The sequence below is a fragment of the Candoia aspera genome, chromosome 7, assembly GCF_035149785.1.
Source record: "Candoia aspera isolate rCanAsp1 chromosome 7, rCanAsp1.hap2, whole genome shotgun sequence".
NCBI lineage: Eukaryota > Metazoa > Chordata > Lepidosauria > Squamata > Boidae > Candoia > Candoia aspera.
In genome coordinates, this window is record NC_086159.1 from 2984268 (window position 1) to 3003904 (window position 19637).

A 19637-nucleotide genomic window follows, 5' to 3' on the forward strand; every position below is an offset into this window, starting at 1 on the left:
TCTTCACTCACAAAGCTGGAGAGCATTCATTTCTGGCCAGGTCCCTGTACTGAATTTTTTTTAAAAAATGGCGCATGTGGCTTGGGGAGGGGAGGGGTGCAGAAGACAATCAGGAGAATAGCTTGATACCTGCGGCTTGCTTCATTCCAAGGTGGGCTCCGTTCCAAGGTGTAGACTAGAACGTGTTGGGATGAGACCCTGACACATCATCTTTGAAACTTTTTGACCTATGCACATGGTCGAAAACATGAGATGGGGCTAGCTGATGACTCACAATGCTTAATGGGAGAATGCCAAAAACAGCATAGCAACAAGACACCATTTTGCTACCTTCCTGGATTGTCCCTTACTAAGATTTCTTTTTCTAGTGTAGGGGAAAAAATGGCTTTGGAAAGAGCAACTGGGTTCTATCAGGGGAAGCAGCAAAGCTGCCAGGAAGAGAGGCTGGGGACGAAAAGGACATGGTGGCAAGGGCGGGAGGTTCCTTGACTGCAGGGACCATGTGGGAAATCCCAGGACTGGGAGACAGGACAAGGTGGAAAGGGAAACACCTGTCCCGCAGCTCCAGAGGAGGTGCTGGGAAACGGTCTTTGCAGTCTCCGCTGGAATGGGAGCCCAGCTGATAGTCAGCCTCCCAAGACCTACAGCAGCCCATAATGTCATGGGGGGTAGCAATGCCAATCTCACATCAGTGGAGCCCCCACATGCAAACCACTGTACACGCTGTTGCTGCTCAGAGCATCAACAGCTTGCATCCAGCAGCCCTAAAGATCTGCACTCACAGAGACAGACCGTGTGCTACTGCCATTCGTTCTCAGCCTGAGGGGCTACCATCTTTCGCTTCTGCCTTCCAAGGATTTGCTACAGGTCAGAAGCCTGCATGTTCACCAACTAACCGAAATTAATCCTGCTAACAAAAGATGCTGCTGTATCTACTTGGTATCTGTTGCATCTGGACCAGCGTATTACAAATACGGCAGCTAACGCATCCGAGCATTTAGCTGTGTAAACCTCATCCGTAAAAAGTAGTTCGGCTGCAGTGCATAAGGAAGTTTCATCCAGGAAGTTCTAGTGCACTGGATTTAAGCAAAAGTCCATTTCATTTTACTACAAAAATATTTTTTTCTTCATGATTTCAAATCGTGGGTTAGCTTCTCCTAGCTAGGAGTGGTTATACAATATATAATTAAAGAATTATTTTTATTTTTTAAATACTGACTATCATATTCCAGCAGCATATTAAAAGCTCTTTTTAAGAAAAGATTTAAAAAAACAAACAAAGGAGACCTATAATTTCTATTTTAAATATTTTTAGTTACAGATAAGAAGAAATTTAGACAGCAGTAAAAATATTTTTTGTCCTTCAGATCTGCCCTGTGCATTTTTCTGATTTCGACCATGTATTAAATAAAGCACAAAAAATTAAGTGTGTGTGTGTGTGTATGTGTGTGTGTGTGTATATGTGTGTGTGTATGTGTGTATGTATATATATATATATATGTATATGTTTGTGTGTATGTGTGTGTATGTGTGTGTATGTCTGTGTGTGTGTGTGTGTGTGTGTGTATTATCAGTGTTTCTCAACCTTGGCAACTTTAAGATATGTGGACTTCAACTCCCATGCTGGCTGGGGAATTCTGGGAGTTGAAGTCCACACAGCTTAAAGTTGCCAAGGTTGAGAAACACTGATATATATCAATATATATATCAATATATATATCAATATATATATATATATATATATATATATATATATATATATATAAAATAAACAGCAAAATGGTGACTGTATAAAAATTAACACTCAAGACAACTCTGGGTGGAAAGGGTTAGAAGTTCAAAGCTTTCTCACCTTAGAGGTTTCAATACATTATGAGGCAATTACATTGTGAGGCTTGCATTCACAGCATTGATGCGCAGAATGGTTGGAAAAGGGAGACATGGGCACTTGTACAATGTTTTACAAAAAAACATCCAAGAGAAATAACAAACAACAACAATTTCAGGCAACAAGACCACAGGATAGCAAGTTAACAAACTTTTTAACCTCTTTTTTTTCCTTTAAATATTAGGGATTTATACAAAACACATAATAAAATACCCATGTTATCAAATTACTTCACACAAGAAACACACTGAAGCTCTAGGAAGAGAAGTACCTTTGGAATTTGGCACTAATTTTTTCCCCCCACCGAGTTCTTATTATTTATTTATTTATTTATTTATCTAAAAGGAAAACTGAATCACATTTTGCTGAACACAAACACATCGAAATTGTCCACAATAATAATTTTAAAAAAATTGACATCAATGCCTCACAGAAGCCAACACAAACTTAGTCTGGAATAGTTTTTATTTTTCACATGAAAACTTTTTTTTTTTTTAATTTTAAGCAAACAACTTTTTTTCATTTTTTGAAATTCATTTTTTTTTGTTCTGTTGTTGATGTTCAAGTAAAAACCAATTTCAAACCTGCTGTTTATAAACACAGAACACTTAAAGACCATGAGGAACCCCCCCAATGATGAGACCACAACTTAATTCACAAAAGCACCACATGAAACAATAGCTTACAATAACCTTTCTCCTGTACATCAAAACAGTATAAAATATAGGTAATTTTCATGTGCATTAATTCATGGATTGTCTAACTTGTGAGTCAGTTCAGCAAAAGGTGACAAATAGGTAGCATTTGCCCTAAAACAGGGTAAATATTTTTTTATACTAATCTACAAAAAGTGGTTCTATATATATATATTCTTAATGAGAAAGTGAGCCACCTAAAATGGCCTTATCAAAAAACTTTACACTGCCTGAAAAATGTAAAAACTATTACAGACCTCTAGAGACTTAAAATCAGACAGTTCTTCATTTCAAACTATTTCGGAAGTAGTCTGTTAGAAACCAACATTCTGTGCCTGTGGACACATATTGCTATGTCATTAAGAGACCAGCCAGAATGCCAGTCTCTGTCTAATACTTTCAAGTCTGGTTTTTGTTTTTGTTTTAAACAGAAAAAAGAAAAGAAAAAAAGGGGGGAAAAAGGAAAAAGGAACACCGAAAACTTTAACAAAACATTTTGCCACAGGTTGTGTTTGTGTGTGTGTGTGTGTGTGTTTTAGTACTCCTATCATTAATTTGACTACGAATAAATTTTGATCTTGCATAAATGCAGCAATGCTTTTCACATTGACTTCCCAGAATTCATATAGCTAGATGAGGTCACATGCAAATTTCAAAGGTTCAAACTATAGATCAAAGATCAGTAGGAGAACCAAATTATGATGTGAGGTCAGAAAGACATCAGAAACAATGACGGGACGATGAAACTTTTTAAAGACGTCACAGGGACATGCTAGGCAAACGATGAACTAACGGGCATGAAGATGTCTAGGGAAAAACAAGGAAGAGGAAAAAGTTATGGAGAGTCTATGCAGCAGAAACAAAAATCATTTTAATGGGTGCAGGAGAAAACTAATGCAAATTTTTCATCATTAGAGTCCCAGCCATTCACACAATTTGCATTAACTGTACACTTGGTCAACGACGGCCACAATGAAAGAGTCCCAAAGAATCCATTGGAAAGGAGTTAAAGAAAATGGATTCTTGTTTCATCTGGGGAGGAAAAGGGGGGGGGGAATCGAGACCCCATTTCAACAGAGGTAACATCAAGAGGTATAGAAGTGGATTGAAGGGAATCAAGAGAAAGAGTGAGAGAAAAGAAAACCCCAAGACAACTAAATTTTAAAGTAGATAATGGAAAGAACAGACAAGTTAACAAAGACAAAATACAAACAAGAGGAGAGAAATTATGAACCATAAAAGATGTAGGGTTCAACGGTGAAAAAGCACCCATTCTTGGCACGTGTACTCTAGAGACTACTTCAAAATGATCTAGCAACCAGACAGAGCTGGTTTTAGGTATCCAATAAGTTAACAATAGGCAATAAATAACTTCCATTATTTCTGAGGCAGTAAAAATTTTTGTATAAAAATAGAAATGCTTTTTACAAATAAAATTTACAGGCCTGTGGCTTTCTTTTGTATCTATTATTATTATTATTATTAAATTTTTATCTTTCAAGAAACATCAAGTATTGTCATTCTTATTTATTTATTTTTAAACCCTGTAGCTTTAGAAACAGATGTCTACGTCTTTTTTTTTTTTACACTAATGCTCTTTACAAAAAAACCAAAACCCTTAAGAACTTAAAAACAAAAAAGGAAAACAAAACACAAATAGGTGAAATATATGAAGACAACCAGTGTTTAGCAGGATAATATAACCACATGTTGATCTGAAGCCCTAAGAATGGTAAATATTAAAGCTTCTTAATAAAAAGAAAGAAACAAACTGAAGTAATGGAAAAAAAAGCTGTGTTGTTCTAAATGAGCTGCTTTCTTGGCCCAGGGCCATAGCTTGATTAAGCAAATTCACAACTGGTGCCCCTCAGATAACTCAGAACTGCTTTCATTATCCCCATCCAAAGAATTAAGGACACTGGGGCTGAGAAAGTCAAGTTGCAATTTTTCTTTTTCGACAGCAAGAATTATTAAAATTGTAGCATGTGCATGGGTGCTTTCCCTTCAACACTAATCAAAATAAAAATCTGAATTGTTAATTCAAATCTTGTAGGTCATCCCACAATGTTATTTTTGGTTAGGTTAGCCAAGTGTCTCTTAATCAGGTGGGGAAAATGGAAGCAGGATTGTCAAATGTCTGTCTCTTAGAGGTGGTGGGCCAGGTGTTCTTATGTTCTTTCTCAACCCCACCCCAAGGAAGGGTGGGCTTGCTCAACAGACTTACCCTAAGAAATCTAAATTAAGAGCAGAAAGCTCCTGGGAGAACGGTCAGTAAGGTTTGCTGTCGTTTTTTGAGCGCTTCAGCTGAACTTTCAGGCGTTTCATGCCAATTTGAAAGCCGTTCATCGCCTGTATTGCAGCCTGTGCAGAGACAGGATTGTCATAGCTAACAAAACCTAGAATGCACAAAAGTGGGCAAGGGAGGAAAGGTGGTGGGGGGAGAGAAAAAAGGAAGGCGTGAGAACCAGCAGAAAATCCTAAACACTTGGATGCTTTCACAGTGTTTTTCCTGCACAAAGACTGAGATGCCCCTGATTTCTTTTCCTCAGCTCTGTCACTCCTGCTTGCTTCCTAATTCCCTTACCGCCACTTCTGTTTTGTTGCTCTTTTCTGGCTTTAATGGACAATTCTCCTTTCTCAGTTGTTCCTCCATTGATTACAAAACCCAAACTGCTTTCGGATGTGTAGAAGTTCAGTATTTTTGGTCCAAAATAGAACCATGTGGTCATCGTTTCAAACTTCGGGTTCTAAGACATCAGATCTGCCAGATCCATTGGGTAAAAGGGATGCTATTTTATATCCAATTAATTTTCTGGTTAATTTCCAGATCTTGAACCATAAAGTGACCAAATTTGATCTGCAAAACTTGCTAGGCCACCAAAACAAATAAAAACTCTGACCAAACATTGTATGTTGTGCTAATGCATTTACTAAGTTTCAATGGGCCTGGGTCTGTATATTGGGGAAATGGCCAGTGTGTTATCAGTGTCAGTTCATCTTAGAGATGGGGCAGGAGAAAGTGGGAAAATGATGGTGCCATTTGGACTGAAGGCAGAATACATCATTTGCAATGTTCCTTCCCCCAAATTCCTGTTCATAAATAGGCACTCAGACCTTTCCTTTTTAAGAAAATAATTAATGTGCATACAGGAGGAAAGAGATTTTCGATTTTATTTGACTATTTTCTTACTAGGCCATGCATTAAATAACCTCTCTACCTAACAGGAAATTATGTCAAAAGTCATCTTCATGCTGAGAAGAAATCTCTGTTGCATGCAATGTTCTTGCCAGAAATCCAGAGGAATTATTGGGTTATGATCGGCACCCCATTGCCATTGCAAACAACTTTTTTTTTAGAAGCAAGGTTTGATTAATTGGATCTAACTGGTCACTGAATATACAGGTAGTCCTCACTTAACAACCATTTGTTTAATGGCGGTTCGGAATTACAATGGTGTTGAAAAAAACGACTTACAACTGGTCCTCACACTTATGACTGTTGCAGTGTCCCTGCGGTCGCGTAATCACAATTTGGGCACTTGGCAACCGGTTCGCATTTATGACCGTTGCAGCACCCTGTGGTCACGTGATTGCCATTTTTGACCTTCCTGGCTGGCTTCTGGCAAGCAAAATCAATGGGGAACCGTGTGATTAGCTTAACAACCACACAGTTCGCTTAAAGACAGCAGTGATTTGCTTAACAATTGTAGTAAAAAAGGTTGTAAAATCAGGTCGGATTCACTTAATAACTGTTTTGCTTAGCAACCAAAATTCCACTCCCAATTGTGGTCGTTAAGCAAGGACTACCTGTATATCTGCCCCTTCATAGATAAGCAGAGGTGGAGTGGTCTATTCTGTGCAAACGGGAAAAAAGAACATTTTGCAGTAGCAGAAGCAGCTGGAGAGTGGGTGTGATACTGGATGGACAATGTGCTGGCTCCAGTAACTTATAGTTAAGACCCCACCAAAACCATAATTCACCCAGGACAGTGATCCAGTTAAGGCTGATCTTTAACTTCCTGTTGTTTGGAGAAGGAATGGAAAACGTTTTGTGTTTTTAAAATTGCAGTATGTGGAGTCATTTTAATTATGATTACAAGCCCTTCAGACTTCTATATTTTGGTTTACCTATTTATTTACTTTAGCTACCAGGTGTATACTTGCATGCTAGCTATATTACAATATTCTAATTTTTACACTGATACCTCTCGACAACGATATCTTCTATCCCTAAGGACATTTTAAAATGGCTTTTCAGAGTCAACCAAGAAGTAAGATACTAGGTAATGAAATCATCCTGGGTTTTTTTTTTCCTATTCATAGCCAGGATAGCTAAACTGGCCTAAAACAGGTCTCAATTCTATGTGGTTGAGTATGTTATGGGAAACCAAGCCATAGTCTTAGCAAATTGTACGAGCCAGGTGATTGCATTAAGCCATAAGATGGTTTATTTGTTGGGGCATCGCATGTCACATGAACATAGCCGTTGAGTTTTATTATCCTGGGATCGACTGATTATGTGCCATCAAGTCAATGCTGACTCCTGCTGACCACGGACACAGATTTCCTCCATGACATTCTGTCCCTAAACTGGCCCTTCAGGTCCTCCAATGAATTTAGGATTAGGGTTAAACATATTGTGTGGTTCAGCCAATGAGTCCCTTTCTCACTGTCCTCATCCAGCTAGTTCATTCCATTTTGCGTTATATTCAGTTCCTACTTCTGTTCTTCTCTGTAAATATTCCATCTTGAATGAATTATAACAGCATCATTGGAGATAATGCCATGCAGATACACCGAGTCTATTGATATTGCTTAGGTGTGGATGATGCAATTTTAGCTGCAAATTTGCATCAAATGGGAGAACTAGAACTGGCATCAGAAGGAATAATTATTTATCAAATACTGTATGCTCTGTCTATGAATGCGACTATATTGCATTTACAATACAACTGCAGAGTCTTTCTTAGGGCAGGAAATTGTATTTAATGTAATCTGCAAGTAATGAGTTAAACACGGAGAGGGCCTTATTATTATTATTATTATTCTCAATAAAGAATAATTAGACACTTGTAATAAGGTAGCTTGATTGTCTAATAAATGACATTCCTTCACATAGGATCTAATTAGTTTTATGCATTTGACAGTTCTGTTGTGCATCTAGGAAAATAATTTTTTATGTATTTTTCCTGGTTCAACCACCAGTGCTTGCACTTTTCAAGATTAATAGGAGTTGCTGTGAGGAAAGAAACATTTCACTTTATTATGAAGCTTTCACGGTCTTTCCTTTTTTCATTGAAATGGTTGTAGAGGACAAAACAAAGCAAAACACCTCCCTGATCAAGAACATAAAGATAAATTTATCTGGTAGAGAATGACCAGGAGTGGGTGTTAACTAATGCCTCTAATTCACATCAGCAATGAATCCCAGGTGGTGAACCTTACAACTGTAGAGTGGAAAGAGCCCTTGAGACTATCAAGGCCAACTTGCTCACTGCAGGAATCCAGATTCAAGGATCTCTGACAAATGGTTGCCCAGCCTCTGCTTGAACACATCTAGTGACGGTGAAGCTAACACTTCTCTAGGGTAGCAAACAGTGCCTTTAGTTTAGCTATGATTCAAGTTCATTCAAGGTGCTGGTTATCATCCATCCTACGCTGTTTGGGACCTGGATATCTTTGAGATAATCTTATCCTACTGACTTCTGCTTCAGATCCAAAAGACCTGAAAGAGAAGGTTCTCTTCTGGTCCTTTTTTAAAGAGAATGTTAACTGCCAGGAACCCAGGGATGAACCTTCCCAGTTGTAAATTAGATTAGCTCCTTCCTTGTTAACATTCCAAAAAGCTTTCAAGACTTGGCTATTCCGAAGAACTTGGGAAGGAAAAAGCCTGTAAGTACGTAGTAAATAGAAAATAAATAATGTACATTTTAAAAAACTTTTGACATGAAGTATGTCGATGAAGATTCTCAGTCATCCAGGTGGAATTGTCTGTAGGTTGAGTCATGGCAACTGGATTTCTTTCTTTTTGGTAGAAATGTTTTGCTGCTTGTCCAAGCAGCTTCTTCAATCTGGGCAAAGATTGGTGAGGGGACCCCATATATGTCTTCCAGGGTGGCTGCATTGTCCCTACACCTGAATGGCTGTTAACTGTGCCATGGAGGTGTGGATTGTCTTTGGGATGTCCTACTCCTAAATCGTTTGTTCATCCCCAAGTGGATTGTTAAGAGTGGCCTTCCTGGTGGTCTTAAGAGTGGCCTACACCTGAATGGTCAACATAGAACCTAGCTGTTCTTGGCTGATCTCAAAAAGCTAAGCAAGGCTGGGCCTACTTAGTACCTGATGGTACCATTAAGACTTGGGGATGCCAAGAAACTTTGGGCTGTGAAATGTAGATGCACCCCCACCTGGTAAATCCAGGCATTGTTTGTTTTATTGGGAGAATATTTATGTGATGCCTCAAGATGCAGATTGTTAACGTTTTAACACCATTTAAATCTTTGTTATGAATGTAGAGTGCTTACAGCTTACAGTTGTCTGTGGTGGAAGCAGCCCACAACTGAAGTAATAGACAAACAATTAATTGTTGTTATCAAGAAACAACTTATTTTGGACACAACATGGCTGTGTCCAAAAAACCACCAGAGGTTGAACTCAACCTGAGAGACCTTTTAAAGTGAAAAGCCAAGAGTGCAAGAATTGGAGTTTAGACAAGTAAACCAAACTTGAGGCCCAGGAACATGTTTGTCCTAAAGAGAAGAGACAGTGTTCAGATAACCAGCTGTGGATCACACTAGAATGATCTGTACTGCAGAAAGAACATACCTACAACTCTCTGGTGGAAGGCAGAATACATCGATAAATGTTGAATCTAAGATGTTAGTTTGGGGAAAGGGGAAGATAAAAGGGCAGATACCACACTGGATTTTTGTTGTTCCCTGCTGAATGTTACATACCAAAACACTTGCTCAGATTGGTCTGTTTGTCAATGAAGACCTTAGCAGAAATAACATTTCCAAAAGGCATAAACATCTGCAGAATGTCCTGGTCGCCAAACTCTTGTGGGAGATGATAAATGAAAAGGTTTGCTCCTTCCGGACCTTTTAAGAAAAGAGAGAACAGGCAGCCAGAATCAGTTCTTTCGTTTTATGCTGAGAACACTCACTAAGTATAACTGATCCCACGCTTTTCCCGTGGTGTCTTCCAAATATGTTAGGACTGGAGGGGAAACAAAGATGTTTTATTTTTTTACTCAAAGTCTCTCCCCCCACAAATTGGGTCCATTGGGGTTACGTGGCAATGAATTTAAATGAATGAATGAATGAATGAATGAATAAATAAGGAAAATTGAAAACAAAAAGGACTGTGAAGCAGTTCAAATATTTATTTTTACATTGTCTATGAAACGGTTGAAGTGTAAAAGAAACTGGTATTTATTTATTATTTATATTTATTAGAGTCACCAAACTCCAATAGACTTAAAAACCAACTTATGAAATAAACTATCAGGGAGAGAAACCTTTCTCAACACAATTTTCAGAGGTCTGTGAAAATGATAAACTAACAACAAAAATAACAAAAGATCAGAAACATGCTGATAGAGACAATGATTTAGAAACAAGAATTCTTGGACATTTCATACGCCAAAATATGTATTTTATGTTTTGTTCTGCTCTTATTTTGCAGTTGTTGGCAGAAAAATTGTCCTTTTTGTATCTGTTTCCTGCCATGGAGAACAAAGTTTAGAATACTGCTCTTTTATTTTACCCCAATGCTGATTTTTTTTTCCTGCTTTCACATTAACTTTTTGCCTTCTTGGTTCTCCTAAATAGGTAAAAAATGAAGAGATGCTACATTCCTGGCAAGTCTATTTGCAACAAAAACATTTGAAAGTAAATTCAGTCCATAAATTTATTATTACTGTATGAATAAACACTAGCATTCAATGTTAAATACCAAACATGGCTTTTATAACCAGGCTATATGTTATGAATTTTATATGTAACAAAATGGCTTTATATCTATATGTAAAGTGGGGTATAAAATGATTATACAGGTAGTCCTTGACTTATGACCATTATTTAGCAGCTGTTCAAAGTTATAACAGCACTGAAAAAGTGACTTACAACTGGTCCTCACACTTAAGACCGTTGCAGTGTCCCCGCAGTCATGTGATCAAAATTTGAGCGCTTGGCAACTGGCATGTATTTATGATGGTTGCAGCATTCCCGGGGTCACGTGATCACCATTTGCGACCTACCCAGCAAGATTTTGAAAAGCAAAATCAATGGGGATCCATGTGATTTGCTTAACGACTGCCACAAAAAATGTCGTAAAATGGGGTGCAGTCATGTGATTCCTTCCTTAATGACAGTATTGCTTAACAATGAATTTTCCAGTCCCTATTGTGGTTGTAAATCAAGGACTACCTGTAATTATTACTTGCATCTAATTTTCCCTGCAAGTTTCAGTTTTTCTGGTTGCATTAGAATTCCTGGAAATTATACATCCCTCCTTGGGACTGCAACTAGCCGGGTGGTCAAAAAATTATGATGGCAGCTTTGATTGCTCAGTTGCAACCACCATCTTGACCTTTTGTCACTCCTGTCTCTAAATGTCAGTAGGACTCCTAAAAAGCACAGCTAAAATTCAGATTTGTTCTGTAGGAGCGTTGCAGGTTCTTATTTTGATCCACCCACCAAACAACAACAAAACTATTATCTATCTTTTAACAATCTATTTTCTATAAGCACTTTATCTACACTGTATTCTTTAAGGTCCAGTTTCTCCATCCATCCAATTTATACAGCCGCCCATCTCAAGGACATGACTGTATTTTCACATCTTTCTATTCTACATTTCCAATATATTTCTGTATGGCTCACTTCTCTGTGTCTGTCGCCTTCATCCCTGTCTGTCTCTCTGGTCCCTCTCTATAGAGCTAAACTCCTCTATCAACAGAGTTCAGTCTGTCTTTGGTCATTTTTTAGTTTCTGCTTCCTATTTTGTTCAAGTCCTGGCTTTTTCTTCGCCTTTTCCTGGCAGAGCTTCTGGGCTCTTTGCCTCTTCCCAATCTTAGCTCAACCTGAGGGAAACTTTTCCCTCATGCAACTCTGAGGGAGGAATAAAAAATGCCTCTCTCCCCCCATTTTTCTCAGCTGCTGCCTCCTTTCTGTTGCCCTTTCTCATCAGGGCTCTCTATCCTTTAGTTTTTCTCTCTACTTTGACTCCTGGGCTTTGGCTCTGTTTATTCAGCCTCTTTTTCCTGAGCTGCCAGGTAGCCCTCTTGCCTCCCTCCTCCTCCTCCTCCCTGCTCAATGCTGCTGATTGGCTGCTGCTGTTGGATTGGCAGCTGGGTTGTCCTGACAACGGGGGAGGGCCAAGAAGGAGTTCAGGTACTTGTTACCTGCTCAGGTAGTCTGTCCATGAGGAGGGGAAAGGAATTGGCAGAAGTAGCAGGGTAAGTTTACTTTATGCATGCAAAAGTGGCTTTTTAAAGTGGGTTCCAGGTGGTTGGCAGTTCTGCAAATGCCCATTTTAATATTAACAAGCCTTATGTGTTATATAAGTGGCACGTTCTATTATAGAATAGATACCTTTGAGTAATAAAAAAAAGAGATGGATCCAGCTTTCCTCCATCCTCCTCCTCCTCATTGTCCTTTATTACAGCCAAGGGCCAGGAAAATGGCATATCTAATCTGGAGTGTTCTTCTTAAAGGACTGTTGATAACTCTGATGGCCCAATTCCTGCTTGACCATCAATGCAAATTTCCTAAACCTATTTGGCATTGTTTCTTTCCAGTCCTAAATGAGCAAGGAATTAGATGGAAGACAACCACTTCCCTAAAGTAACAAAAGGCCTCGAAGGACAGGGAGAGACCTAAGGAATGAATGGATAGAACCCCCCCCCCCTTTTTCCATTAAATATCTTGCAATTAGTATTAATTTATTCTCAATGTTGACTTCCTGGGTTTATTTTGCTCTATTGGCACTGAATATGAAGCAATAAATCATTTATTTGCTTTCCCTCAAGACTCTCAATTAAATAAGCAACCCTTCAATGTAACAACGATGGATTTGGCCATTAACCTCCAAACACTGTTTAGTTACAAAAGCTACATGTTTGCAGTGTACATGCAAATCCAGACAGGGGAGCTCCTTCTCCGCCAGAAATGGAAAAAGATTTCAAGCATGGTTTGAACCTCTAGCACGTTTTTTTTTTTTTTTGCCAAAGCAGCAGACAATATCTATTTTTGCATTAGAAAAGCAGTGGGTGGTAAAATTCTTTGAGCAAATGCCTAAAAGGAATTTTGTGTGCTGGGAAATTAAATATTTATAGGGTTCCTATATATTCTCCACGCCAAAGGTTTCCATGCAGGCAAGACTACTTAGGGGCAGCTTAGTTCCAGTTCAGTGTCAATTTCGATGAGTCGGTGACTTCGTAAAGAGTTTTAGGAATCTCAAAGTTTCCATTTTTCTGCACTGAGATATTCCTTAACAATCTAACTAGATAGTAGCTTCAGTATATCCAGATGAATCAGGCTCCTTTGAGAACCATGTTTCCATATTAACATTGCTGTTTTTGCTAGGAGGATAGGGCAAACATAAGGAAACTAATTTATTCTTTGAAAATTGAAATGTATCCTACATTTTTCCAGTTATTTCCAACTGTCGCAACATAAGCATAAGGGCCAGTTTGGTGTAGTGGTTAAGGACCAGGCTAGAAACCAGGAGACGGAGAGTTCTAGTCCCGCCTTAGGCATGAAAGCCGGCTGGGTGACCTTGGGCCAGTCCCTCTCTCTCAGCCCAAGAGCCAATCAGGTGTAATAGGAGAGTTCTAGTCCTGCCTTAGGCATGAAAGCCGGCTGGGTGACCTTGGGCCAGTCACACTCTCTCAGCCAAGAGCCAATCAGGCGTGGTATGAGAGTTCTAGTCCCGCCTTAGGCACGAAAGCCGGCTGGGTGACCTTGGGCCAGTCCCTCTCTCTCAGCCCAAGAGCCAATCAGGCGTAATAGGAGAGTTCTAGTCCTGCCTTAGGCATGAAAGCCAGCTGGGTGACCTTGGGCCAGTCACACTCTCTCAGCCCAAGAGCCAATCAGGCGTGGTAGGAGAGTTCTAGTCCCGCCTTAGGCACGAAAGCCGGCTGGGTGCCCTTGGGCCAGCCCCTCTCTCTCAGCCCAAGAGCCAATCAGGCGTGGTAGGAGAGTTCTAGTCCCGCCTTAGGCACGAATACCGGCTGGGTGACCTTGGGCCAGTCACACACTCTCAGCCCAAGAGCCAATCAGGCGTGGTAGGAGAGTTCTAGTCCCGCCTTAGGCACGAAAGCTGGCTGGGTGCCCTTGGGCCAGCCCCTCTCTCTCAGCCCAAGAGCCAATCAGGCGTGGTAGGACAGTTCTAGTCCCGCCTTAGGCACAAAAGCCAGTTGGGCGACTCTGGGCCAGTCCCTCTCTCTCAGCCCAAGAGCCAATCAGGCGTGGTAGGAGAGTTCTAGTCCCACCTTAGGCACGAATACTGGCTGGGTGACCTTGGGCCAGTCCCTCTCTCTCAGCTCAACCCACCTCACAGGGTTCTTGTTGTGGGGGAAAGAGGAGGAGGAAGGAGAATTCGGTATGTTCCCCGCCTTGATTTATTTATAAAAATAATAAAGGTGGGATAGAAAATAAATAAATAAACAAATTAAAATAAATAAGCCGTGAGTGTTGGGAGGGTATCATGGGATGAGAAAACTCTACTTAATGTTGGAGTTTAATAGTAATGGTAGCAGCAGCTGTACTAATAAACTAATTTTAGAGGAAGGCTAAATTTCATTTGCTTTTGGCTTCCCTTTGGATTAAGGACCTCTTCCTTGCCTCCTTTGGCATTCCCTCCCCCTACCTCCCCCAGCCTAAATGGTTTACCTTCTTTCTGGCTGCCTGCAGCACTTTGTTGTTGTAGCAAAGTTTGACTGTAGAGGGTGGGCAGTGCCGCGGCGGCATACTGCTGTATTCCTGAGTAGGCTTGAGTGAGGGCATCCATTGTGCCAGCTGTACCATTGGTCAAGCCTGTTGCACCGAGTCCTCCATTCAGAGCAGCCATACCTGAGAGCATTTGAGCAACTTTACAAAAAACCCAACAATAGAGAAAAGAAATTGCACTTATTCATTAGTGCTTTCCGAACATCATTAGCATTAATATGACACCGACAACAACAGCCGTGCATGCAGATAAAAAATAGTAACCACAGGGGTAGGAATAACAGTAATACAAACTGGTCACTTCAACAGATGGCACAGAGAAAAACAACAGCGGTGGTAGGACAGCATCCAATCGAGAGACACACACAGAGATTTGGGTTAGGAATGATTGTTAGTAGCAACTCAGTTTCCCATGCAGGCAGCACCTGGCAAATACTAGGGTCACCTGGAAATCTCTTTTCCCACAAGTGATTTATGGTGTCTTCATAGCATCACCCAGCCATCTCTGAAGTAATATAAAGCCTGTCCTCATTAAAGTTGTTTTGGTGCGATTACAGTTGATTCTAGAACAGTGTTTCCCCACCTGGGCAACTTTGACATGTGTGGACCTCAACTTCCAGAATTCCCAGCCAGCATGGCCACTGCTCATCACATCTTGGGAGTTAAAGTCCACACATCTCAATGTTGCCCAGGTGGGGAAACACTGTTCTAGATACAAGTCTCTAGAGGACAGATGACCAAAGAATCTGCCACAACTAAGAATGAACTAGAATTTTGCTGCCACATCAGCTCACATAACTGAAAACGAGCATGTGAGGGTGCTTTGGGCTAACAAGTAGGAAAACTTTGGTGGGAGGTAGGTACACCTGAGAATGTGCTGTGCATCATCTCACAAAATGGTCGTACCAATAGCTCACCTGTCCTCAAAATGAGTGTCACAGGAGACATAGTCCATCATAAAATGCCCATTTCCCCAAAAGCAATTTGGGAAGTCATTCCCTACCACTCCTCTAGTCTATGAGGATGCTCTTTCCCATTCAGTTTCCCCTCTGTCTGTTTTAGAAGAAAATGGACACACTTTCAAGCAAGCTAGTCAGCTGTGGGTATTCATTTTTAAGTTTTTAAATAATAACTTCCTGGGCTAGGTAGGACCTCAGCAGCTTTCTCAGAAAGAAAGTTGGTGTTATCCTTTGCAGTATGCAAAATTTCCTATTTAATTGCTATTAATTAAAAAAAACATTAAAAAAAAGTCAGGTGGAGAGAGACCAGCAGATGCAAAGGGATATAGCATGATCATGTAGACGTCCATGGTTTCTCCTTGCTGCCCTGCTTCCCTGACGTGCTGGGTTCCATACACTGGGAATTATTTATATGAAGGACCATTCAGTCCCCATACTGTCCCCTAGAAGGCAGTAGGTCAGTCAAGGCATGGAATTACCTATGGGTAGAATTGCATTAAAAAAACAACAGTGCTTTGTATGCAGAGGGTCCTAGTTATTTCCCTGGCATCTCCAGCCTAAAATGATTAGAGAACAATGAATAGGGAAGCCTTTTGTTTCCCAGAGACTCTGGAAAGTTTCCTATCATGAACCCAGTTTCAGGTTCTTAATGGCCTGTGTGTTCCAGCTATACATGGTTAGGGTTCATGAAGGAGGAGGGTGCAGTTGCCATTCTGTTCTAAACTCCTCTCCTATTGGAGTTAGGCAATCTGAACCTCTTCTGTGGTTCCCAGAGCAATTCCAGATTAATCCTAGAGAGGTGGATCCAAAAATCTTTGTGGGCAGAAATCGAGTTAAGCCTTGCAGATCTTAAAGAAATCGAGTTACGCCTTGCAGATCTTAAAGATCTTACGGCATCCTTTTCAGTCTCAGTCCATCCAAATCAGGCTGAATGCTCCTGTGTTGTGGGGTGGGCCTTGAAGGAGGGAAATATATGCCTTGAGGGCTTATAACAACTTAAAGTACCAATTTCATCGTTTAAAAATAATTCAATCCAATCCGTGTCCCTAACCTTAACCCACCCAGAGTTAACTTCATTATGGTCAACCCAAGGAACCTAGCTGTCCACTAGCCACGTGGGCTAGATTCACCCAACTTATTTTATTTTTGTTTTATTCTGTGCGACTTACATGTCACTCCAGTCAAAAGCAACATACTGAGCTGAGATAACCCTGTTTTAACCTAGTATGTTTGGTGAATGCAGCCTATGGGTCAGGGAAGGGGGGGAAACATGGGTTAAAGTTTAAGTCAACAATACGTTGGAAGCTTTGCCTCTATGAAGACTGAGGTACAGTTGATGACTTTTCTGCTGACTAAGGAATGGCACAAAGTGTCCTCAAAAAATACATGAATTCAGTTTGGCTAACTGATAAGGCAGTATTCCATGTTCACACAGACCTCCAAATATCATAAACTCTCCACATTATTCAGACTGAGAAAGAGGAAATGCAACTTAAACTAGCTTAAACAAAAGGAACGTCTGAAGGTGGAAGTACAAATTAACACTTCTTTAAGCGGCAAAATGGTGATTTAATCCTCTTTAAAAAGGTATGTGGCAAGATCCCTCCAGACACTTACTTAAAAAAAGAATTGGCTATTGAATGTACGGGCCTGGGAGCAATAAAAGAAGATGATAACCTCATAATCCTTGCCCCCAGCTCAATTGTTTACACTCTATGAAATCGAGAAGCATGTCCTTCATGGGTCTTTGATAAAGAGGAGATCAAGAGAAGGACCGTTCTTTCTTGCGGTGCTATACTCTGTGCTGATCAAGAGGGTCCTGGTGCATAAGTTAGGATACAAGTATCATTTAGGTGGTACTAGAACTGCCAGAGCTTTTCCTTAATAAAGTGTCCTTATTCCCTGAAATCTGTGGAGTAAAGGAAGGGGAGAGGCTGGTGTTGAGAAACATTGCTGAGTATGACGCCACTGATACAGAAAGAAAAGAAGGACATGTAGGAAAGGATAACATATTTGATGCACCCAACCTTCTGGAATGGTTAATAAACAACTCAGTCTCACAACTGCTAGCTGGAAAAAAATAGAGAAGATGCAACTTCTGGAATCAGAGCAGTAACTGAGAAACAGCAGGTTTATCTTGTTTTTAAACTCTGAAATCTGAGATAATGTCCTCCTTGAGCATTTGATAAACAGAAACATGGCATGAGTATCTTGTTTGCTGTGCCAGTTTATAGTGATTATGAAAGCTCCAATAATTTCTTTACTCCTGATGAACAACTCCGTGGGTGAACCAGACAGTTTAGAGGGATGAATGGCAAGTATACAACAGCCAACCTCCTAGGGCAGATCTGACCAAAGCACTTAATCCAAGACTGACAATTTAGTCTATGGTCTGTTTCCTAGTATCTACATCTATATTGTCTCCTTGAAGTGACCATCTGCCCAAACCTTCTCTTTTTCAACCCTATCTTGTGAGACATCTAAGGTCTTCCTTAGCATAGAGGGGTGTAGATGTGAGTGCTATGTGCAACTGGAGAGCACAGAGGGGTATTGGGCCCAACAGGAGAGGGAGCTATAGGACATCACGACAAAGACACCAACAGCCCTGTTCTCCCCTGACCCTCCACAGCTCTGTAAGCACCCTCATTTTCTGGTTGCTGAGTATCTTCTCATGTCAGTCAATGTCTACTCTCTCCCCCAGCTGGCTAATAAAGTTTTCTTTAGTTGATCTCAATTTTGGTGACTTCATGGACACGTCCTTCTAGTTTTCTTGGTAACAGAATGGAAGTGGCTTTGCCATTATTTTCTTCTACAATGCTTTTCTGACTTCTAAGTCTAGCCTACCACTCTGGTATTCCCTGGTGGTCTCCTATTCAAGTAATAACCAGGCCTAACCCTGCTTAGCTTCTGAGGCCATATAAGATTGGTCACATGCCAGCTGACAACAGCTGAACATAAAAACTGGCACTTCGGCCAGTGCTCTGTTCCACCTGTCCATTTTGTCCCCTTGATTTCATGGTGGGGAAAACAAAATTAGCTCTGGGCACCATGGAGCTCTTTCTTCTGGAAGGAGGAGAGGGTATCCCAGCTGCTGGGACAAAACAAAAGTTCCCACCCATGGATCCCTGATTGCTCCCATCTACAGAGGAAACATTGCTTAGTATTTTCACAGTTCAGCTTGCAAAGATCTTTGGGAATCTATGCATATGGAAGAGGTCCTGGAATCCTTAAAATAGCAAAACCCTTGTTGTTGAGAAATCTGAAGTATCTAATTGATCCCTAATTCTAACCTTCAGTGGGTTATTCAGGTAATCTCACAGAAGAGCTGGAATGGACCATAGGAGTCAGCTAATTCAACCCGCTCCCTCAGTGAAAGATCCACTAGAGCAGTGTTACTCCACCTTGGCAACTTTCAGATGGGTGGACTGCAGCTCCCAGAATTCCCCAGCCAGCATGTTTGAAGATCTCTGGTGGAGGAGTCACCACATTATGTAGTGACCTGCAGCTTGTACAATCAGGCTATTTCCTGATATAGAGCCTGAACTTCCTTCAACCCACTGATTCTGGTCCTGACCTCAGGGGCAATGTGTAACCACCCTTTAGATATTTGAAGACTGCTATCGTATTTCTCCTTAGGGTTATTGGATAATAGCACATGATTGAAAGGGTTCCTTAGTTTATTTAGGAAACAGGTGTTCCTCAAAAGAGAAGCATCCTTTCAGGAGTATTTATGGATTCAGATCACCAGATAAAATCCTTGTGAGATCCAGCAGCCAGATATGAACACCAAACTGCTATGCCATATAATTTAAAAACACCACCACCACCACATAAAATAGGTAAACTAAACATGCTAGGCTAGCTTCTCTCAACCTGGTGCCTTTCAGATGCGCTAGTTGTAGAATTTCCAGCTAATATCCCCTTCAGGGAGATGCAGTCTTAAAGTATTAGGAGGCCAAGATGCTACAGAAGGCTCTGCAAAGTCTTCCAAAGAAACATAGACACCTTGAATCTGGACAGTCACTCTGGCAGGGTCGGCCACTAATATTTTCAACATATCACAATGCCCAGGATTTTTTTAGGGAAAGCTAAAGGAATAACAGCTCCCTTTCAGTGGGTTTAATGTCTCAGCTCCAAATTG

The 19637-nt window shown here is 40.6% G+C and overlaps 1 protein-coding gene across 3 annotated transcripts in view; it reads right to left on the reverse strand.

Annotated features, from left to right (window-relative positions):
• Positions 1 to 1795: 1795 nt before the first annotated feature.
• CELF2 (CUGBP Elav-like family member 2) overlaps positions 1796 to 19637 on the reverse strand; it is a 330160-nt gene continuing 312318 nt past the window's right edge. For 2 of the 3 annotated variants that reach the window (XM_063309524.1, XM_063309523.1), the window contains exons 11-14: positions 14481 to 14660; positions 9540 to 9683; positions 4808 to 4979; positions 1796 to 3390 (exon numbers count right to left, since the gene is read on the reverse strand). In XM_063309524.1, the coding sequence (XP_063165594.1) occupies positions 4852 to 4979; positions 9540 to 9683; positions 14481 to 14660 (452 nt within the window). In that variant the 3' untranslated portion in view covers positions 1796 to 3390; positions 4808 to 4851. Of the gene's footprint in view, positions 3391 to 4807; positions 4980 to 9539; positions 9684 to 14480; positions 14679 to 19637 lie in introns of all 3 variants that reach the window. The other variant, XM_063309522.1, reaches the window with a different exon arrangement.